We start from the raw sequence: 20033 nt of genomic DNA on the forward strand, positions 1-20033 counted from the left end.
ACCCTTTCCTTATCTCCCTACAATACATTCTCTGACCATTAACCTTTGTCTTGCCTTCTTCCCTGCTTTAACCAGTGTATTACCATTATATACCCCTGACCCTGGTATTCCTGTATTGTTTTATCCCCTGTAGGGAAAGTTAGGGATAGGTGGTATAACTAAATATATATATATATATATTAGGGGTGGGCGATATAGGTGATTTGCGATATAAATTTGTGCCACGATATGGATTTTGCGCATATAGCCGGACCGCGATATGATCGCGCTCTCGGCGCGCACCATGGTTTCCTGAGCCAGCACAGTGGAGAAGGAAGGAGTCCCTCCCTCCCCACTGTGCGCGGCTGCCGCTGGCCACTAAGAACAGAGTAGGAGGAGGGGAGGGACTGTGGCCACTGCGCCACCAATGAATGCCTGAATACCAATGTGCCGGCCATATCCCGGCCCCTATGACTGCACGCTGTGATCCGCGTGATTAACCCCTCAGTTGAGGGGTTAATCGTGTGGATCACAGCGTCCTGTCAGAGGTCGGGTGCCGGGAATGTTTCTCTTCATTGGTGGCAGTGGGCAGTTCCGATCGGAGTCCCAGCAGTGTAATGCTGGGGCTCCGATCGGTTACCATGGCAGCCAGGACGCTACTGAAGTCCTGGCTGCGATGGTATGTTAGTGAGCAGCATTATACTCACGTGCGCCGTGGCCGCCGGTCGCTCCTTCTTCTGTCTGTGCGGCGCATTGCTAATGCTTATAGCATTAGCAATGCGCCGCACAGACCTATGAGAAGAAGGAGCGCCCGGCGGCCACGGCGTAAGTGAGTATAATGCTGCTCACTAACATACCATCGCAGCCAGGACTTCAGTAGCGTCCTGGCTGCCATGGTAACCGATCGGAGCCCCAGCATTACACTGCTGGGACTCCAATCGGAACTGCCCACTGCCACCAATGATGGGGGGGAGGGGGACCCTGTGGCCACTGCCACCAATGATTAATACTGGGGATGGAGGGGGGGTGGGTTTGTTACCAGATGGGGCTGATAAGAGGGAGAGGCGGGGAGGGGCACATGAGTGGCTGGGGGGCTGATCAGGGGCTGGGGGGGCACATAAGTGGCTGGGGGGCTGATCAGAGGCGGGGGGGGCACATGAGAGGCTGGAGGGGCTTATCAGAGGCTGGGGGGCTGATCAGAGGCTGGGGGGCACATGAGAGGCTGGGGGGGCACATGAGAGGCTAGCTGCCATGGTCAGCTCCCTGCTGTTGTGTGCACAAAAAGCACAGGGCAGCAGGGAGAGTGTAAAGTCCTATTCACCCTAATAGAGCTCTATTGGGGTGAATATGAAAAGGGTTCTAGCCCTTAACCCCTTAAGGACTCAGCCCTATTTCACCTTAAGGACTTGCCCATTTTTTGCAAATCTGACCAGTGTCAATTTAAGTGCTGATAACTTTAAAACACTTTGACTTATCCAGGCCATTCTGAGATTGTTTTTTCGTCACATATTGTACTTCATGACACTGGTAAAATGAAGTCAAAAAAATTAATGTTTTTGCATAACAAAATACCTAATTTACCCAAAATTTGGAAAAATTTGCAAATTTCAAAGTTTCAGTTTCTCTACTTCTGTAATACATAGTAATACCCCAAAAAATTGTGATGACTTTACATTCCCCATATGTCTACTTCATGTTTGAATTATTTTGGGAATGATATTTTATTTTTTGGGGATGTTACAAGGCTTAGAAGTTTAAAAGCAAATCTTGAAATTTTTCAGAAATTTACAAAAAAACAATTTTTAGGGACCACTACAGGTCTGAAGTCACTTTGCGAGGCTTACATAGTAGAAACCGCCCAAAAATGACCCCATTCTATTAACTACACCCCTCAAGGTATTAAATACTGATTTTACAAACTTCGTTAACCCTTTAGGTGTTGCACAAGAGTTATTGGCAAATGGGGATGAAATTTGAGAATTTAATTTTTTTGCCTAATTTTCCATTTTAACCCATTTTTTCCCACTAACAAAGCAAGGGTTAACAGCCAAACAAGACTGTATCTTTATTGCCCTGACTCTGCCGTTTACAGAAACGCCCCATATGTGGCCGTAAACTACTGTACGGGCACACAGTAGGGCGTAGAGGGAAAGGTGCGCCGTATGGTTTTTGGAAGCCAGATTTTGCTGGACTGGTTTTTTGACACCATGTCCCATTTGAAGCCGCCCTGATGCACCCATAGAGTAGAAACTCCATAAAAGTGACCCCATCTAAGAAACTACACCCCTCAAGGTATTCAAAACAGATTTTACAAACTTTGTTAACCCTTTAGGTGTTGCACAAGATTTAATGGAAAATAGAGATACAATTTCAAAATGTAACTTTTTTGGCAGATTTTCCATTTTAATATTTTTTTTCCAGTTACAAAGCAAGGGTTAACAGCCAAACAAAACTCATTATTTATGGCCCTGATTCTGTAGTTTACAGAAACACCCTATATGTGGTCGTAAACTGCTGTACGGGCACACGGCAGGGCGCAGAAGGAAAGGAATGCCATACGGTTTTTGGAAGGCAGATTTTGCTGGACTGGTTTTTTTTGACACCATGTCCCATTTGAAGCCCCCCTGATGCACCCCTAGAGTAGAAACTCCCAAAAAGTGACCCCATTTTAGAAACTACGGGATAGGGTGGCAGATTTGTTGGTACTAGTTTAGGGTACATATAATTTTTGGTTGCTCTATATTACACTTTTTTGTGCGGCAAGGTAACAAGAAATAGCTTTTTTGGCAATTTTATTTTTTTTTTTGTTATTTACAACATTCATCTGACAGGTTAGATCATGTGGTAATTTTATATAGCAGGTTGTCACGGACGCAGCGATACCTAATATGTATACATTTTTTTTATTTATGTAGAGTTGTTGCGATACCAAATTTTTGATTCGGTTTCGATACCATGAAAAAGTATTGCGATACTCGATACCATTCGATACCACGCGAAAAAAATAAACAAAAAAAGCCACGTGCATTCCTCATTTTTAAAAATGGCGAATCGCGCAGTTTTTATTTTATTTTTTCTGTTCCGGCATTCACCACCTAGATTTTTTTTTTATATTTTAATAGTTTGGACTTTTCTGACGTGGCGATGTAATATGTTTATTTATATATTTTATATGTGAAATTGGGAAAAGGGGGGTGATTTATACTTCATATTTTAGTGGGTTTTTTTTTTTCACTTTTTATTTAATAACTATTTCCCCCCTTAGGGGCTAGAACCTGGGATCTTTCATCCCTTTTCCTATTCACCCTGATAGATCTCTATCAGGGTGAATAGGACTCCACACTGTCCCTGCTGCTCTGTGCTTTGTGCACACAGCATCAGGGATGTTACCATGGCAACCAGGGCTTCCTGGCTGCCATGGTAACCGATCGGAGCCCCAGGCTTACACAGCTGGGGCTCCGCTCAGAAGCTGCCACTGCACCACCAATGAGGGGGAGTGGAGAGGTCCCTGTGGCCACTGCCACCAATGATTTTAATACTGGAGGGTTGAGAGGGGCCGGCGCACTGTGCCACCAATGATTTTAATGGGATGGGGGGGATTGAGGGGGGGGGGGGGCACACTGCACCACCAATGATTTTACCCCTTTATACAGGAGGCGGGTACTAGCAGATCAGCGGCAGTTAACTGCCGCTGATCGCAGCTCCCTGTCAGGGGCAGGGTGCCGGCAATGCGATTCTGCTGCCGGCACCCGCCTCCTGTATGTGTTAAAGACTGACTACTGTATATGAGTCCAGACTTTCACTATTAGGCCACACAGAGCGGCGCCCAGCGATGTCTCAGCACTCACCATTTAGTCCTGGGCGCCGCTCCGTTCGCCCGCAGTGCCCCATTACTGTCTCCTCTCCTGCTCCACATGCTGCTGATTACTATCGGAGCGATGGGAGGAGACATCAGCTTCACTAGTGGGCGTTCCTTCTCCCTGGCTGTAGCGCTGTCCAATCGCAGCGCAGGGAAAAGGAACGCCCACTAGTGAAGCTGATGTCTCCTCCCATCGCTCCGATAGTAATCCTATCATTGGTGGCGCAGTGCGCCCGCCCCTCCTCCGCCCCTCTCTTCTCATTGCCGCCCCTCCTCCACCCCCTCTCTTCTCATTGCCGCCCCTCCTCCGCCCCTCTCTTCTCATTGCCGCCCCTCCTCCGCCCCTCTCTTCTCATTGGTGGCAGCGGCAGCAGCACAGGGGGAGGGAGGACAGCTTCCTTCTCCCCGTGCTGCTGAGAGAGAACATGAGCGCGCCGATAGCAGCGCGCTCATGTTCAGAGATACTAGACTGCGCAGAAGCGCAGCCCAGTATCGAAAAAACGGAAATCCCGGTATCGTATCGATACCGGGACAAAAGTATCGATTGGGTATCGAAATTTCGATACCCGCAACAACCCTATATTTATGTAAGTTTTACACAATGATTTCATTTTTAAAACAAAAAAAATGTTTTAGTGTCTCCATCGTCTAAGAGCCATAGTTTTTTCAGTTTCTGGGCGATTATCTTAAGTAGGGTCTCATTTTTTGCGGTATGAGATGACTGTTTGATTGGCCCTATTTTGGGGTGCATATGACTTTTTGATTGCTTGCTATTATACTTTTTGTGACGTAAGATGACAAAAAAAGGCTTTTTTTACACCGTTTTTATTTTTATTTTTTTACGGTGGTCACTTCTATGGGGCCAGGGCTGCGTGAAAAACGCTGAATATAGAACATGCTGCGATTTTCACGCAACGCAAAACTGATGCGTGAAAAACAACACTCATGTACACAGACCCATTGAAATGAATGGGTCATGATTCAGTGCGGGTGCTATGCGTTCACGTCACGCATTGCACCCGCGCGGAAAACTTGCTCGTGTGAAAGGGACCTAAAAGCCATAGTTTATTCAGTTTTTGAGCGATTATCTTGGGTAGGGTATGATTTTTGCGGGATGAGATGACGATTTGATTGGTACTATTTTGGCGTTCATGCGACTTTTTTGATCACTTTTATTACCTTTTTTGGGAAGTAAGGTGGGCAAAATTTCAATTTCCTAATAGTTTTTTTTTTTTATGGCGTTCACCGTGCGGGGAAAGTAATATGACCGTTTTATAGATCATGTCGTTACGGACGCGGCAATACCAAACATGTGTAGGGAATTTTATTTTTTTCATTTTTAATCAGTGATAAATGTGTTTTTTTTTTTATTTTTACTTTTTTAAAATCTTTTTTTTACTTTTTTTTTGACCCAGACCCACTTGGTTCTTGAAGATCCAGTGGGTCTGATGTCTGCAGAATACAGTACAGTACACTATATAGCAGGCATCCTTAAAACTGCGGCCCTCCAGATGTTGTAAAACTACAACTCCCACAATGCCCTGCTGTAGGCTGATACCTGTAGGCTGTTCGGGCATGCTGGGAGTTGTAGTTTTGCAACAGCTGGAGGGCCGCAGTTTGAGGATGCCTGCTATATAGTGTTTTGTACTGTATTTTACTCAGGCTAGTTTCACACTTGCGGCAGGACGGATCCGACATGCTGTTCACCATGTCGGATCCGTCCTGCGGCTGTTTCGCCGTTCCCCCGCTCCGTCCCCATTGACTATATAGGGGATGGGGGCGGAGCTCCGGCGCAGCACAGCGGTGCACGGAGAAAGCCGCCGGACTAAAAAACCTGACATGCAGTAATTTTAGTCCGGCGGCCTTAAGCCGTGCACCGCCGTGCTGCGCCGGAGCTCCGCCCCCATCCCCATTATAGTCAATGGGGACGGAGCGGCGGCCCGGGGGCACGGCGAAACAGCCGCAGGACGGATCCGACATGGTGAACAGCATGTCGGATCCGTCCTGCCGCATGTGTGAAAGTACCCTTACACAGATCTGTTCAGCACCATGGACAGCAGGATGCCTGAGAAGGCGTCCTGTTGCCATGGGAACTTTCCCCGTCTGCACAGTTGTGGACACGGGGAAGGGTAAGGAGGGGGGCTGTCTGGGGGCTCTCTCCCTCTCCGTCGGGGGGCTGCAAAGGCACAGCAGCCCCCCGATGGGAGAGGGAGGGAGCTCCCTCTTACTGTTAACTTTTTCCATACAGCGGTCCGTACGGACCGTGGTATGGAAAAGGTTAAACGGCTGACATCTGCACAGATGTCAGCCGTTTATACCAGAGTGTCAGCAATGTGCTGACACTCTGGTATAACCACTGGCCACTAACGAATTTTCAAGAGGAGGCGGGCGGGGGATCGCGATCCCCCCTGCCGCACCGCCCACCTCCCGCGGATGCTAGAGGTCAGAGGAGAATGGGCCGACTGATTCAAGCTGATAGAAGAGCAACGTTGACTGAAATAACCACTCGTTACAACCAAGGTATGCAGCAAAGCATTTGTGAAGCCACAACACGCACAACCTTGAGGCGGATGGGCTACAACAGCAGAAGACCCCACCGGGTACCACTCATCTCCACTACAAATAGGAAAAAGAGGCTACAATTTGCACGAGCTCACCAAAATTGGACTGTTGAAGACTGGAAAAATGTTGCCTGGTCTGATGAGTCTCGATTTCTTGGCTACTTCCAGCAGGATAATGCACCATGTCACAAAGCTCGAATCATTTCAAATTGGTTTCTTGAACATGACAATGAGTTCACTGTACTAAAATGGCCCCCACAGTCACCAGATCTCAACCCAATAGAGCATCTTTGGGATGTGGTGGAACGGGAGCTTCGTGCCCTGGATGTGCATCCCTCAAATCTCCATCAACTGCAAGATGCTATCCTATCAATATGGGCCAACATTTCTAAAGAATGCTATCAGCACCTTGTTGAATCAATGCCCCGTAGAATTAAGGCAGTTCTGAAGGCAAAAGGGGGTCCAACACCGTATTAGTATGGTGTTCCTAATAATTCTTTAGGTGAGTGTATATCGCATATCGCACATGCTTAACCACCTCCGGACCGCTGTACACACAGACGCGTCCTGGAGGTGGTTGATTGATTCCGAGTGGACGCGCCGGCGCGTCCTGACGCGAGATTTCCTGTGAACGCGCGCACACAGGCGCGCGCGCTCACAGGAACGGAAGGTAAGAGAGTGGATCTCCAGCCTGCCAGCGGCGATCGTTCGCTGGCAGGCTGGAGATGTGATTTTTTTAACCCCTAACAGGTATATTAGACGCTGTTTTGATAACAGCGTCTAATATACCTGCTACCTGGTCATCTGGTGGTCCCCTTTGTTTGGGTCGACCACCAGAGGACACAGGTAGCTCAGTAATATGTTGCACCAAGCACCACACTACACTACACCCCCCCCCGTCACTTATTAACCCCTTATTCACCCTTGATCACCCCATATAGACTCCCTGATCACCCCCCTGTCATTGATTACCCCCCTGTCATTGATCACACCCCTGTAAAGCTCCATTCAGACGTCCGCATGAATTTTACGGATCCACTGATAGATGGATCGGATCCGCAAAACGCACACGGACGTCTGAATGGAGCCTTACAGGGGCATGATCAATGACTGTGGTGATCACCCCATATAGACTCCCTGATCACCCCCCTGTCATTGATTACCCCCCTGTCATTGATCACACCCCTGTAAAGCTCCATTCAGACGTCCGCATGAATTTTACGGATCCACTGATAGATGGATCGGATACGTAAAACGCACACGGACGTCTGAATGGAGCCTTACAGGGGCGTGATCAATGACTGTGGTGATCACCCCATATAGACCCCCCTGTCATTGATCACCCCCCTGTCATTGATCACCCCCCTGTCATTGATCACCCCTCTGTAAGGCTCCATTCAGACATTTTTTTGGCCCAAGTTAGCGGAATTTTTTTTTTTTTCTTACAAAGTCTCATATTCCACTAACTTGTGTCAAAAAATTAAATCTCACATGAACTCACCATACCCCTCACGGAATCCAAATGCGTAAAATTTTTTAGACATTTATATTCCAGACTTCTTCTCACGCTTTAGGGCCCCTAGAATGCCAGGGCAGTATAAATACCCACATGTGTCCCCATTTCGGAAAGAAGACACCCCCAGGTATTCCGTGAGGGGCATATTGAGTCCATGAAAGATTGAAATTTTTGTCCCAAGTTAGCGGAAAGGGAGACTTTGTGAGAAAAAAATAAATAAAATCAATTTCCGCTAACTTGTGGCAAAAAAAAAAAAAATTTCTATGAACTCGCCATGCCCCTCATTGAATACCTTGGGGTGTCTTCTTTCCAAAATGGGGTCACATGTGGGGTATTTATACTGCCCTGGCATTCTAGGGGCCCAAATGTGTGGTAAGGAGTTCATAGAACTTTTTATTTTTTGTCACAAGTTAGTGGAATATGAGACTTTGTAAGAAAGAAAAAAAAATAAAAAATCATCATTTTCCGCTAACTTGTGACAAAAAATAAAAAGTTCTATGAACTCACTATGCCCATCAGCGAATACCTTAGGGTGTCTACTTTCCGAAATGGGGTCATTTGTGGGGTGTTTGTACTGTCTGGGCATTGTAGAACTTCAGGAAACATGACAGGTGCTCAGAAAGTCAGAGCTGCTTCAAAAAGCGGAAATTCACATTTTTGTACCATAGTTTGTAAACGCTATAACTTTTACCCAAACCATTTTTTTTTTTTTACCCAAACATTTTTTTTTGTTATCAAAGACATGTAGAACAATAAATTTAGAGCAAAATTTATATGGATCTCGTTTTTTTTGCAAAATTTTACAACTGAAAGTGAAAAATGTCATTTTTTTGCAAAAAAAATCGTTAAATTTCGATTAATAACAAAAAAAGTAAAAATGTCAGCAGCAATGAAATACCACCAAATGAAAGCTCTATTAGTGAGAAGAAAAGGAGGTAAAATTCATTTGGGTGGTAAGTTGCATGACCGAGCAATAAACGGTGAAAGTAGTGTAGGTCAGAAGTGTAAAAAGTGGCCTGGTCTTTCAGGGTGTTTAAGCACTGGGGGCTGAGGTGGTTAAAATTATATCGCAATATAGATTTTAGGCAATATCGCCCACCCCTAAAATATATATATATATATATATATATATATCAGTAATAATTGATGGTGAACTGTAATATTTTAATAAATATAGTTTTATCAATATCGCCCACCCCTAAAATATATATATATATATAGATCAGTAATAATTGATGGTGAACTGTAATATTTTAATAAATATAGTTTATTTTTTATAGTTAAAATAAAGTACATAGAGTCTTTTGTCGCCGCCATAGTCCAGGGCACGCAGTTCAGGAAAGTTAGAGAAACCGAGAGAGAGAGAAATAGGCACAGCTGGTTACGTCTATTTATTAATATTAATCCCAAATATTAATAATTAATATTTCCTTTAACCGGGTAGAAAACACAGAACAGGACTAAATCTTTACATTATACTTTATATCTGAATAGCAGTGCTCCAGACTTTGGCTCCTGAACTGAAAAATTTAGGAGCCAAATTTAAAATGTAAAATACATATAATTATAATAAAGACTTGAAGGAGGAGATTAGATGCAGGTCACAGTAGTGAGCCAGCACTACATACAGCATACTGCTTGCCAGCACTATGAAACATATAGGAGAATACAGCGCCACATACCTGTGGTGTAGATGTTCTCCTTCCTCATCTCCTCCGTTTGACCCAGATCGCCATGACAAATTCTTTCAGCCACATCTCGTTTCTGCAGAGTTTGTTACACAGACACGTTAGATTTCTCAATTTTACCATCACCCTCCTCACCTCTTCAACACAAAATCCCATGCTGGTGTCCCAACAATTTCATCTTGGTGCCATTTCCAGTACTGTGCCCACTGTGCTCCCCAATGCCCCCAAATAACATACTGCTGAAAAAATAGTGACCCCAGTAGAAATAATTGGGGTCATTCATCAAACTGGTGTAAAGTAGAACTGGCTTAGTTGGCCATGGCAACCAATCAGGTTCCACCTTTCATTTTCCTAAGAAGCTGTCCACAATGAAAAATGGAATCTGATTAGATACTATGGGCAACTAAGCCAGTTCTATTTTACACTGGGGGTCTAGAACCTGGGATCTTTTGATCCCTTGTCCTATTCACCCTAATAGAGATCTATAAGGGTGAATAGGATTTTCACAGCATGGTAACCGATCTGAGCCCACACGGTTTTAAAAATAAAATTGCGGGGGCTCCGATCGAAAAGACAGTGGGAGCCACATCCCTCTGTCTTGCCTCATAGGTGCTGCAATCAGCATTGATCGAAGCCATTGAAGTCAATAAAACACTGGATTTGTTCTTTGCCAACATAAGAGAGGCATATAACCCATCAGCCCTACCGCTCCTGGGAAGATCAGATCACAATCTGGTGTATCTTCGACCTGTATACAAACCACTTGTACATAGAGAACCAAAGGTCGGCTGTACAGTGAGGATATTGTTTCAACACAACTGCATGGGCAAAACTACAGGATTCCTATGGGGAGGAAACGGGCAGGTCTCATACACTGCATAACAGACTACATCACTTTTGTGTGGACAACATGGTACCCACAAAAATGGTGAGGTGCTTTTCTGATGAAAAACCCTGGATTAACCCTGATATAAAAGTCTTTAGGTCAGACGACAAGGAAAAGCTGAGGGATGCGCAAAAGCAGCTGAGGCGTCAAATCAGAGAGGGGGAAGTAAGATATAAGGGGAAGATGAAGGAGCAAGTGAAGAAAAGCATTAATGAAGTCTGGAAAAACACCAAACAACCAAGGCCACTAAGATGCAAGCTGGATCTTGTTGTAGTGGACCACCATCTTTCCAATTGGATCCTAGACTGCCTGACAAACTGACCTCAGTATGTGAGAGTCCGGTACTGTTTGTCAGACACTGTGATCTCTAGTACAGGGGCACCCTAAGGGTACCGTTCTTGCTCCTTTCTTATTCACACTGTACACTGAACACTTCAGGTACAACTCATCTAGCTGCTACTTACAGAAGTTCCCTGATGACTCACCAATAGTGGGCCTTCTCACAGACAAGGATGACATGGAGTACAGACAAATGACTTGGGAATTTGTGGATTGGTGCCAGCAGAACCACCTTAGGATCAATGCTGGGAAGACTAAGGAGATGGTGGTGGACTTCCACAAGCACAGACATCCTCCTAAACCAATGGACATCCAGGGGACGGACATTGAGATAGTCAACACTAATAAGTACCTTGGTGTTCCTCATTAATACGCTGGACTGGGCAAATAACATCGACACACTATACTGGAAGGGTCACAGCAGGCTCGATCTGCTTAGGAGGCTGAGAGCTTTTGGAGTGCAGAGGGTACTTAGAGTCTTTTTCAACTCTGTAATGTCATCAGAAATCTTCTTTGGAGTGGCCTACTGGGGTAGCAAAATCTCAACCAGGGAAAGGAAGAGACTTGAAAAACTGATTATAAGGGCCAGCTCTGTCCTGGGGAGGCTCCTAGACCCAGTGCAGGCGGTAACTGATAGAAGGATACTACCCAAGTTGATCTCCATGCTGGAGAATAACTCCCATCCCATGCATGAGACCATGATAGCATTGGGCAGTACCATCACTGACTGACTGCTTAACTCCAAGTATGAGAAGGAGCACTATCGGAGGTTATTCCTCCCTGTTGCTGTTATAGGCTGTACAACCAACACTGACCCAAGCAAAGATAGACTGCACTCTTCACCTACTATGTTTCTGCGGCTATCATTCTATTCAGAGATTGAATTTGTTAAGCTGTGATATTTATACCCCTTGTTTTTTACTTTTTATACTGTCACTGTAATGTCTTTATATTGGAGTTTGTGTACTCTGTGCTGCTTTGGCTTTCGAGGTGCTGTATCACATGAATTTCCCCACGGTGGGACTATTAAAGCATTATGTTATCTTATAGTGCTGCCAGTAATAATGCCCCTGAACAAAAAATCCTGCTGTAATGCCCCATATAGTGCCCTCAAAAAATGCCTTGGTAATGCCCACTGAGGTGCCTTAGTCCCAAGTGTCAGCAGTAATGTCCCCAGTATTAAAAATTCCCCTAGAGTGCCCTCAATAATGCTGCCACAGTGCCCCTACAGAAGTAATAGTGTCCCTCTAGTGGTAAATGTACCCCACAGTGCTTTCCCCAGTAATATCCCCCACATTGCCCCCCAGTAATGTCCCCCATAGTTCTTACCAGGCTTTTGAGTAATGTCCTCCCAAATTATTTTTTACTGTAAGAACTGTGAAGCTGTGTTATAGAGGACGTCGTCACAGCAGAAACAGTGGACAGTTTTAAGATGGGTTTAGACAAATTCTTAAAAGTAAACAACAATAATGCTTATGAAAATGTGTAGAAATCTTAGTTTCATTTCCTTCTGGGATTCGCGTCCCCACCTATCCCTAATATAAGTTGCCAAAACTCACCCATTCACACATGTTGAGACACTTTAACCATGATTATTTACAAAAGGTCCGGAGGACCACTAATTGTCTTAGCTACATGTGCTACTAATTTGTCATCTTAAAACATAACATTTATTTCTCATCATAAAATCATTCCTCTAATTTTCATGTGCCACCCTAGAGACTACTATTTGCACTATGGAATAGACTAGCGCTATTTGCTTGCGGTGCAATGCAATCTGTAACGGTGAGGAACAATACTGTCTGTACCCTTTTAACTAAAGCCTTCTAGATAATACAGCTATTCTAATGCAGCCACATCAAGGGTGCGCACACTGTTTAAACACTTTTCACATGCTGCCGCCCCGACATGTTTCGCCAACTCATTGGCATCTTCAGGGGTTGCGGGCAGTCTGCTAGTAATGTCCCCCAAGTGGGCATTAAAAAACAAAAAACAAAACTCATACTCGCCTCTGTCGCATTTGCAGTCACTGATGGAAATAACTGACAAATAACTGAAGTGTGAACTCGGCCTTGCATAGCATGTGGTTGAGAATTTGTGAATTGTCATACACTTTGCTGGTACTGTCATTTGCTGAAAATTATTTGAAAAGTCAACATAGAGAGTTTTTGTCATTTTTGCAGTGTTGAGTTTTTTTTATTTTTTTTTCTGGCGTTTTTCTACCCCATAGGTTTCTCTGTAGCACTTGTAAAAGTGCATGTTTTAAATGTTACAAAATAAAAAATGCTTGTAGAATAAAACAGCAGCTGAAAAGGCTTGAAACGCATGGTGTTATTTTACAAGTGTTTAAAACATTGCAAACATAGTGTGTGTGAAGTCACCCATAAGGTATGTTCACATGACAAAATATGCTGCATATTCCCTGGCAGAAACTGCTGTGGTTTCTGACAAGGTTTTTCACATTGAATTCTGTGGACCTGCTCACGGTTCAGCCCCACTGAATGGAGCTAAGCTGTGAACGGACAGCCACCATGGCTTCCAGTGGCATCTGTCCGGGCACGGCAGCAAGAAAGGACATGTCCTTTCTTGGCGCGGTCACGGCTTTAAACTGCCAGCTGCAGGAACGTCAAAGTGGCCTCTCATTGAAAACCGTGGAAGTGGACACCTTGGAATCCACATCAAAATTCCAGCTGCAAAGGATGCAGAGTAAAAGGGATTCACACATGCAGATCTGATTCAGTTTTGGTGCAGATTTTGGTGTGTTTGTGTTGTAGTTGTTCCGCTTTGACTTTGGGAGAACGGCATGTAATATCCTCGGTGCTGTTGTCCATAAACGCAATCCAATGCTGCAGTGGTATTCCAACCTTACAGACCTGGAATTTTTGCAGAAGACAAAAGCTGACCTTTACATGGCAGTCTGCTTCCACCATAATTTGACACTTTTAATAGGTATCACTAATGGAGAATTTTGCACTGTGGGTTACACTGACTCATATGATGGCAGATCGAAATTTACAGCTTAATATTGGCGGTTTTATTTTCCTTTGAAGTTAATGAAAGGCGCTTTATATACAGCAGGAGCCTTCAGTGTTGTAACACTTTTACTTTTAATATTTGCCAGAATGTTGGCAACAGATAACTTACATATTAATTCATGACTCTTATAAATGCTAATTTCCTCCTACTAAGCAGAAAGTAACATTCTTCTGTTTTAGGACCAGGATCAAAAGCTAAAGCCAAATCTGACAAACAGAAGGCTCAGATTAAACTTTAACCCGACTCTTTGATGTGCAACAAAAATCAGCAGAACTGATAAAGCAGGGACATATTTTCTGAGAGGCCATCAGGATAGAGCTATGGCAGCCACAAAGCTGGGTCAGGCTGTGGAGAACCTGTCTGTTGTAGTCCATGGGGTTGGAGATCTTCGTTTGGTAAGCTAACTTCATCCACGACTAGTACAAAGTCCAGTATGATGTATTCAGTTGTCTATGATTAATTTCCATCTTCAATATTTACTGTACATACAGTACTAGAAAGCTGTAAGAAATATCTCAGGGCACTTTTGTCTACCAACGGTAATAGGGGATTTCCTTGTAGGCCTCTGAATGAGTAGAGCTGATTAATGGGTTATATGAAGAGCTTGTCCAGGAACAATGTCCTCTCACCAATGGGCTCAGGCTTTTATCTCCTACACCCTGACTGTTCCTGAGGTGCAATACCAGAAACACGCTTTCTTCTAACCATGTTCACCTCATCTTATTTCTGAAACATTAGAGGGCTTCTTAATATGTTTGTTAAGAAATCCATTCTCTATCCATACAGATTACGTATTCCAGTCATGGCTAGTCACTCAGTTATCATTAACTCGTCTATGTAATAATCGACTTTGTTCAAATGTTGACTCTGGAAGTAACGTTTTAAAGGAATTTTGAGAACCTAGGAGGAGATTTATCATCTCCCTGGGCCAGTAAAGTGGCGTAAAAAAGTTGCAACCCACATGTTTACAACTTTTTGAACGCAACTTGCAACAGATATTTTCACAAGTGCCCTTTCTATGCCACCCTCGTCACTTTCTGAAAAGGGGACAGGACCAGCAGGTTTGCCACATTTTTCTTCAGTTGCTCCTGTTTTCAGGCACAAATGAAGACAGAAATATACTTCAGCTCCCAGCTGCCGTTGATTTCACTCTGGCAAACGGACAGCCGGAGGCGCGTATAATTTATGATAAGGCCTGCTCCTCATCACAAATTATTTGCATCTTCTGGCAATGGAGATTTCAATGGCCAGGGTAAAACACCTGTTTTCGATAAATTTTCCCCATCATTTGTTCGTGGATATTTGATGTCCTCTGTAAAATTTCTTTCATTGCTCAGACTCAGGTCACATTTGAGGCAGAGGTTCTGTTAGGAGATTTTGGCAAAAAAGCAGGACAAAATGCCACTGCATTATAATCAGTGGTGTCTGTAGGATGCTGTTGGTGTCCATCAAGTGCTGAGTTTTTGTGTTCCTACACTGGAACTCAACAGATATGAAGCTTGCCTTAATGGGGTATTCCAGCCTCAGAGTATTGATAACTTGTCCTCGGGATAGGCCCTCAATGTCAGATCAGAGGGGGCCAGACTCTCGGCACCCCTGCTGATGGCTTATCGAAAAGACAACTGCACTCTAAGTGCTGCAGCCTTGTCAAGATTTACCTGTACTTGCATGACCTAGGATGAAAAGAAAGAAAGTACATTGAATTCAAACTGATAAAGCTTTATTTGACGATTTTAAAAACTATTTAAAAACGTCACTAAAGCCTGAAGATCTCATAAAAACATATATGTGAGAACCTTCCCCCACAGCACTGTTTACAATAAAAACTAAGAAAGAGGTAAAATACACCAATAAAACAGGCAAATAAAAGGTATTTCATAAAGAGATTTCATATATAAGCTCCAAATGGAGTTACAGAATAGATACTATTTAAGCCCCATATTCATTGCATATATATTCATAAGTGATGCGACATCACATGAACAAAAACAAATAAAGTACAAGTGCACAAGTTGGAAAAACAGTGAAAACAAATACCATACAGCGCTGCTTTGTCACTGCCATAAATTGTGCAGCTTCATCGGAGAGAGTGTCGCTAATGAGAAAAGCCCATTATATAGCCATTATAATTAGTACAATACACTATATATATATATATATATATATATATATATATATATATATATAAAATCCTGTCTAGAAATACAGTCAAAATATCTCTAAGGACTCATGCACACAAGTGTACTTGCTCAGTGCCCGTGCTGCGGACTGAAAATTGACGTGTGCACTCCGTACCAGGGATGCGAACCCATTGACTTGAATGGGTCGGCAATCTACAACATACAAGAAGGAACATGTGCAGTGTCCTGAAACACACTGCTTAATACTGTGATTGGGTTTCATGAAAATTTGCTTGTGCCTGAGTTCCCATAAAGTTGCACAGGGAGGGGGAGGTTCTAACACACCTCTCAATGCTGACTCTGCCCTGCTCTCTGGAGAAGGAGGAGGAGAAGAATGTGATGTCTGGGGAAAAAGCTGCACCTCAGCAGCCATTTTGCAGAGTTAGCAAAACTCCAGAGTTAGATCTATGTACCAGCCCATAGAAGGGAAAGATTACAAAAGATCCAGGCAACTCGGAGAGTTAGTGAGAATATTGGCAAAGGAAGGTAATTGTCATTTATCAGGCTCTAGTCTCCTTTGCGTTTGGTGGAGAGATTCTAAGCTACCAGCTGCCCACCATACCCAAAGACAGAAAGTCCACCTGTCAGGAGATAATATTCCTAGAGAGGATACAGAAGTATATGACTATACAGTACAGCAGAGATAGTATATCCCTCCAGCCTGGAGAAACAAGGGCGAAAGATTGATTGCTACCCCTTATGCAACTTCTGGGAACTACCTTGAGCCCTTGTAGAAGCCACCTTGCTGTAAATGACTTTTGAGCACATTGATGACCTTTGGATCAGCTTCAGTAAAGTACTGGGAATTTGTTAAGAGAACTGGTCTCCTTATTGTGCAAACTTATCACCTATTTGCACCTTATGGTGCTGGTGTCAAGAACACCAGAGACTCTTCCTCCACAGCACCTTAACCCCATACCACCAAGGACACCTCGACCACTGTCTGGCAGGAGTCCCTAGACAACAGAGTGTGCCCTGAAGGAACTGGTACTGTCCTTCCATTCACTGCACACCGGCCCAGGGAGCGCTACTAACCGGGAGTCAAACTGCTACTACCCCCATCGGCCCCCCATAACTCACACATATTGCCCCTGTGGCCCGGTCGCTGCATATGTCCTATCTTTTTGTGGTGCGGAGGCACAGACCAGAAGCCCACAGAAGCGCTTAGTAGTGCTTCAAATCTGTGCCTTTGCACCACAAAAAGATAGGTGAAGTCCTATCTTCGGTCGTATATGGCGTATGCGGACCCGTTCAAGTCAATGGGTCCGCATCACTGAGACGGAGAGCACACGGCTGATGCCTGTACATTTACAGTGTGCAGCACGCACGCTGAGCAAGTACGCTCATGTGCATAAGCCCTAAAAAAGATACTAAGGTGGATATTTATCAAACCACTTTTTTTGTGCCATTTCTGCAACATTTAGGAGACACACCACTTTTGAAAGTGGTCTATGTTTAAGGCAGAAAAGTGAGATTAGACCTGGATTATGGCACATTTACTGTCTACGACACCGGTGTATTTTTTAGTCATACAACACAATGCAGTTGCACCAAATACATGAAAACTGTGCACCAAATTTGGTGCAACCACACAATACAAAACCAGACTTAAAAGTGACGTGAAAACAATCTGAAATGATAAATGTCCCCCTCAGTGTCCTTAATCTGTAGAAGGTATAAATAAGGTACTGCATATCATGTACCTTGCATATATGAACCAGAGGGGTTAGATTCCAAACATGATAATTACCAGAATATAAAAATTACAAGTAGACCTATGCAGAACCCCACCTCAGCATCTGAGACAGACTAGCGGAGTACACAACAGAGACACGAGCAAAGCCTTCGGGAGTTATGAGCCCAGTACCTCACTGTTGCAGAAGGAGAACGGGTGGGATTGTAAAATACTGGGGGGGAAGGATAGACTGGGGCTTTACAGGTTCAGATTTTTTATGCAGTTTTTGAAGACAAAGCCAGAAACAGATCGTAAGTAGAAAACATGTATAAAGAAAAGACCTTCTGAATCCAATCCTGGCTTTGACTTCAACAACTGCATAAAAACCAGCATAAAAACCTGTAACACCAGTCTAAGCATTCTTATAGCAGTAAGTATTTGGTCAGTGATTGATCAGTGATTTCCATTAGTGATTATGAGTCAAAACCAAGAGTTAAACAGCAGTAAGGTATAAGGGAAAGATCTGCACCTGTTCTGTGTTTTTGACCCGTACCTGGTTTTGGCTAACAATAACTGATCAAACACCGGCTATGTGAAAGTGGCAGAACGCTGCACAATACGCCAAAGGCACAGTCCTCTTAATAAATTTGGTGCGTTTCCAGGCAGTCCGTGCGCCTGACTTTCAAATCTACACAAGCTGGTGTAAATGATAGTAAATCTGTCAGCAGGTGGCCACACCCCTAACACTAATCCCCTCCTACTTTTTTAACACTTTTATAGAAAGTGGCAAGAGAAGTAACATAGTAGTAACATAGTACATAAGGCCGAAAAAAAACATTTGTCCATCCAGTTCGGCTTGTTATCCTGCAAGTTGATCCAGAGGAAGGCAAAAAAACCCTGTGAGGTAGAAGTCAATTTCCCCCACTTTAGGGGAATAAAAAATTCCTTCCCGACTCCAATCAGGCAATCAGAATAACTCCCTGGATCAACGACCCCTCTCTAGTAGCTATAGCCTGTAATATTATTACACTCCAGAAATACATCCAGGCCCCTCTCGAATTCCTTTATTGTACTCACCATCACCACCTCCTCAGGCAGAGAGTTCCATAGTCTCACTGCTCTTACCGTAAAGAATCCTCTTCTATGTTTGTGTACAAACCTTCTTTCCTCCAGACGTAGAGGATGTCCCCTCGTCACAGTCACAGTCCCGGGGATAAATAGATGATGGGATAGATCTCTGTAGTGACCCCTGATATATTTATACATAGTAATTAGATCTCCCCTCAGTCGTCTTTTTTCTAACGTGAATAACCCTAATTTTGATAATCTTTCAGGGTACTGTAGTTGCCCCATTCCAGTTATTACTTTAGTTGCCCTCCTCTGGACCCTCTCCAGCTCTGCTATGTCTGCCTTGTAAAAAAAAGTAAAAAGGCATACATTGTTGCTCAAATATGGCGTTACACCACATTAATGGCGTGTATATTTTGGTAAATGTCTCTCACTATTTATTTCTTTTGAAATAATTAAACATTCTTTGTTTTGGATAATAGGAAAATCGTCCAGTACCTGAACCAGGAGCAAGCGGTGAGTGTTTATTCCCATCAATGTAATAGTATAGTGGAAGATCATTTAATGCTTAAAATAGCATGATGATTAATATATCATTAGACCACCAATTCCCTTCATATATGGCACTAAGATCTAGTTCAGTGAATGGAGCTGACGGGCAGACTCATGTGGCATACATTACTTAAATCTGCCAGCTACATTATACCACTTAATAGAAACAATAAAGGAACATCCACTGGATTTGATATATTCATCCGCTTATTTCTTTTTAGAAACACAGAGCAGACCATCAGTGTTAGAAGCTGGCGGTCCATGGTACTTAAAGCATACCTAACTTTTTAGCAAATGTTGTAGACATCAATAGTACAGTGAGTGTACATAAGAAATAACACTATTTCTGCCCATAGTACGACTTGTATCTGCCATTTTTATCAATTTCCCCTGTGTATGTCGAATATCTAGTTTGCAGTTCTCCTAGATGTGGTGGTTGGAAATTAGCTGCCCTCCACTGCACACAGGAAGTAGAGGAGAATCTGCTTCCTAACCTTATTTTACCCTCTCAGAATAAAGTATTTGCGCTGATATATAAACTTGCTATCTAGCTGCAGCAATCTAGTTGGTATCTCTCCTGGAGTCTTGTCTCAATCTGCTTCTGCTAACTTCTCTTGCCTCCCCTCTCCATAGACTTGTATTGACATGTGTAATATGCTCCTTCTATAAGCTGCTCCTGTCCTGGATATAATCA

General features: G+C 43.7%; 1 protein-coding gene across 1 annotated transcript in view; it reads left to right on the plus strand.

Annotated features, from left to right (window-relative positions):
* The window catches only part of SORD (sorbitol dehydrogenase), a 90060-nt gene that overhangs the window by 10128 nt on the left and 59899 nt on the right, over positions 1–20033 (plus strand). Inside the window, exons 2-3 of the mRNA XM_040413825.1 lie at positions 14044–14259; positions 19270–19303. Coding sequence (XP_040269759.1) covers positions 14185–14259; positions 19270–19303 — 109 coding nt within the window. The 5' untranslated portion in view covers positions 14044–14184. The remainder of the gene's footprint in view (positions 1–14043; positions 14260–19269; positions 19304–20033) is intronic.

The sequence above is a fragment of the Bufo bufo genome, chromosome 1 (genome assembly GCF_905171765.1).
Source record: "Bufo bufo chromosome 1, aBufBuf1.1, whole genome shotgun sequence".
In the NCBI taxonomy this organism is placed as follows: Eukaryota; Metazoa; Chordata; class Amphibia; order Anura; family Bufonidae; genus Bufo; species Bufo bufo.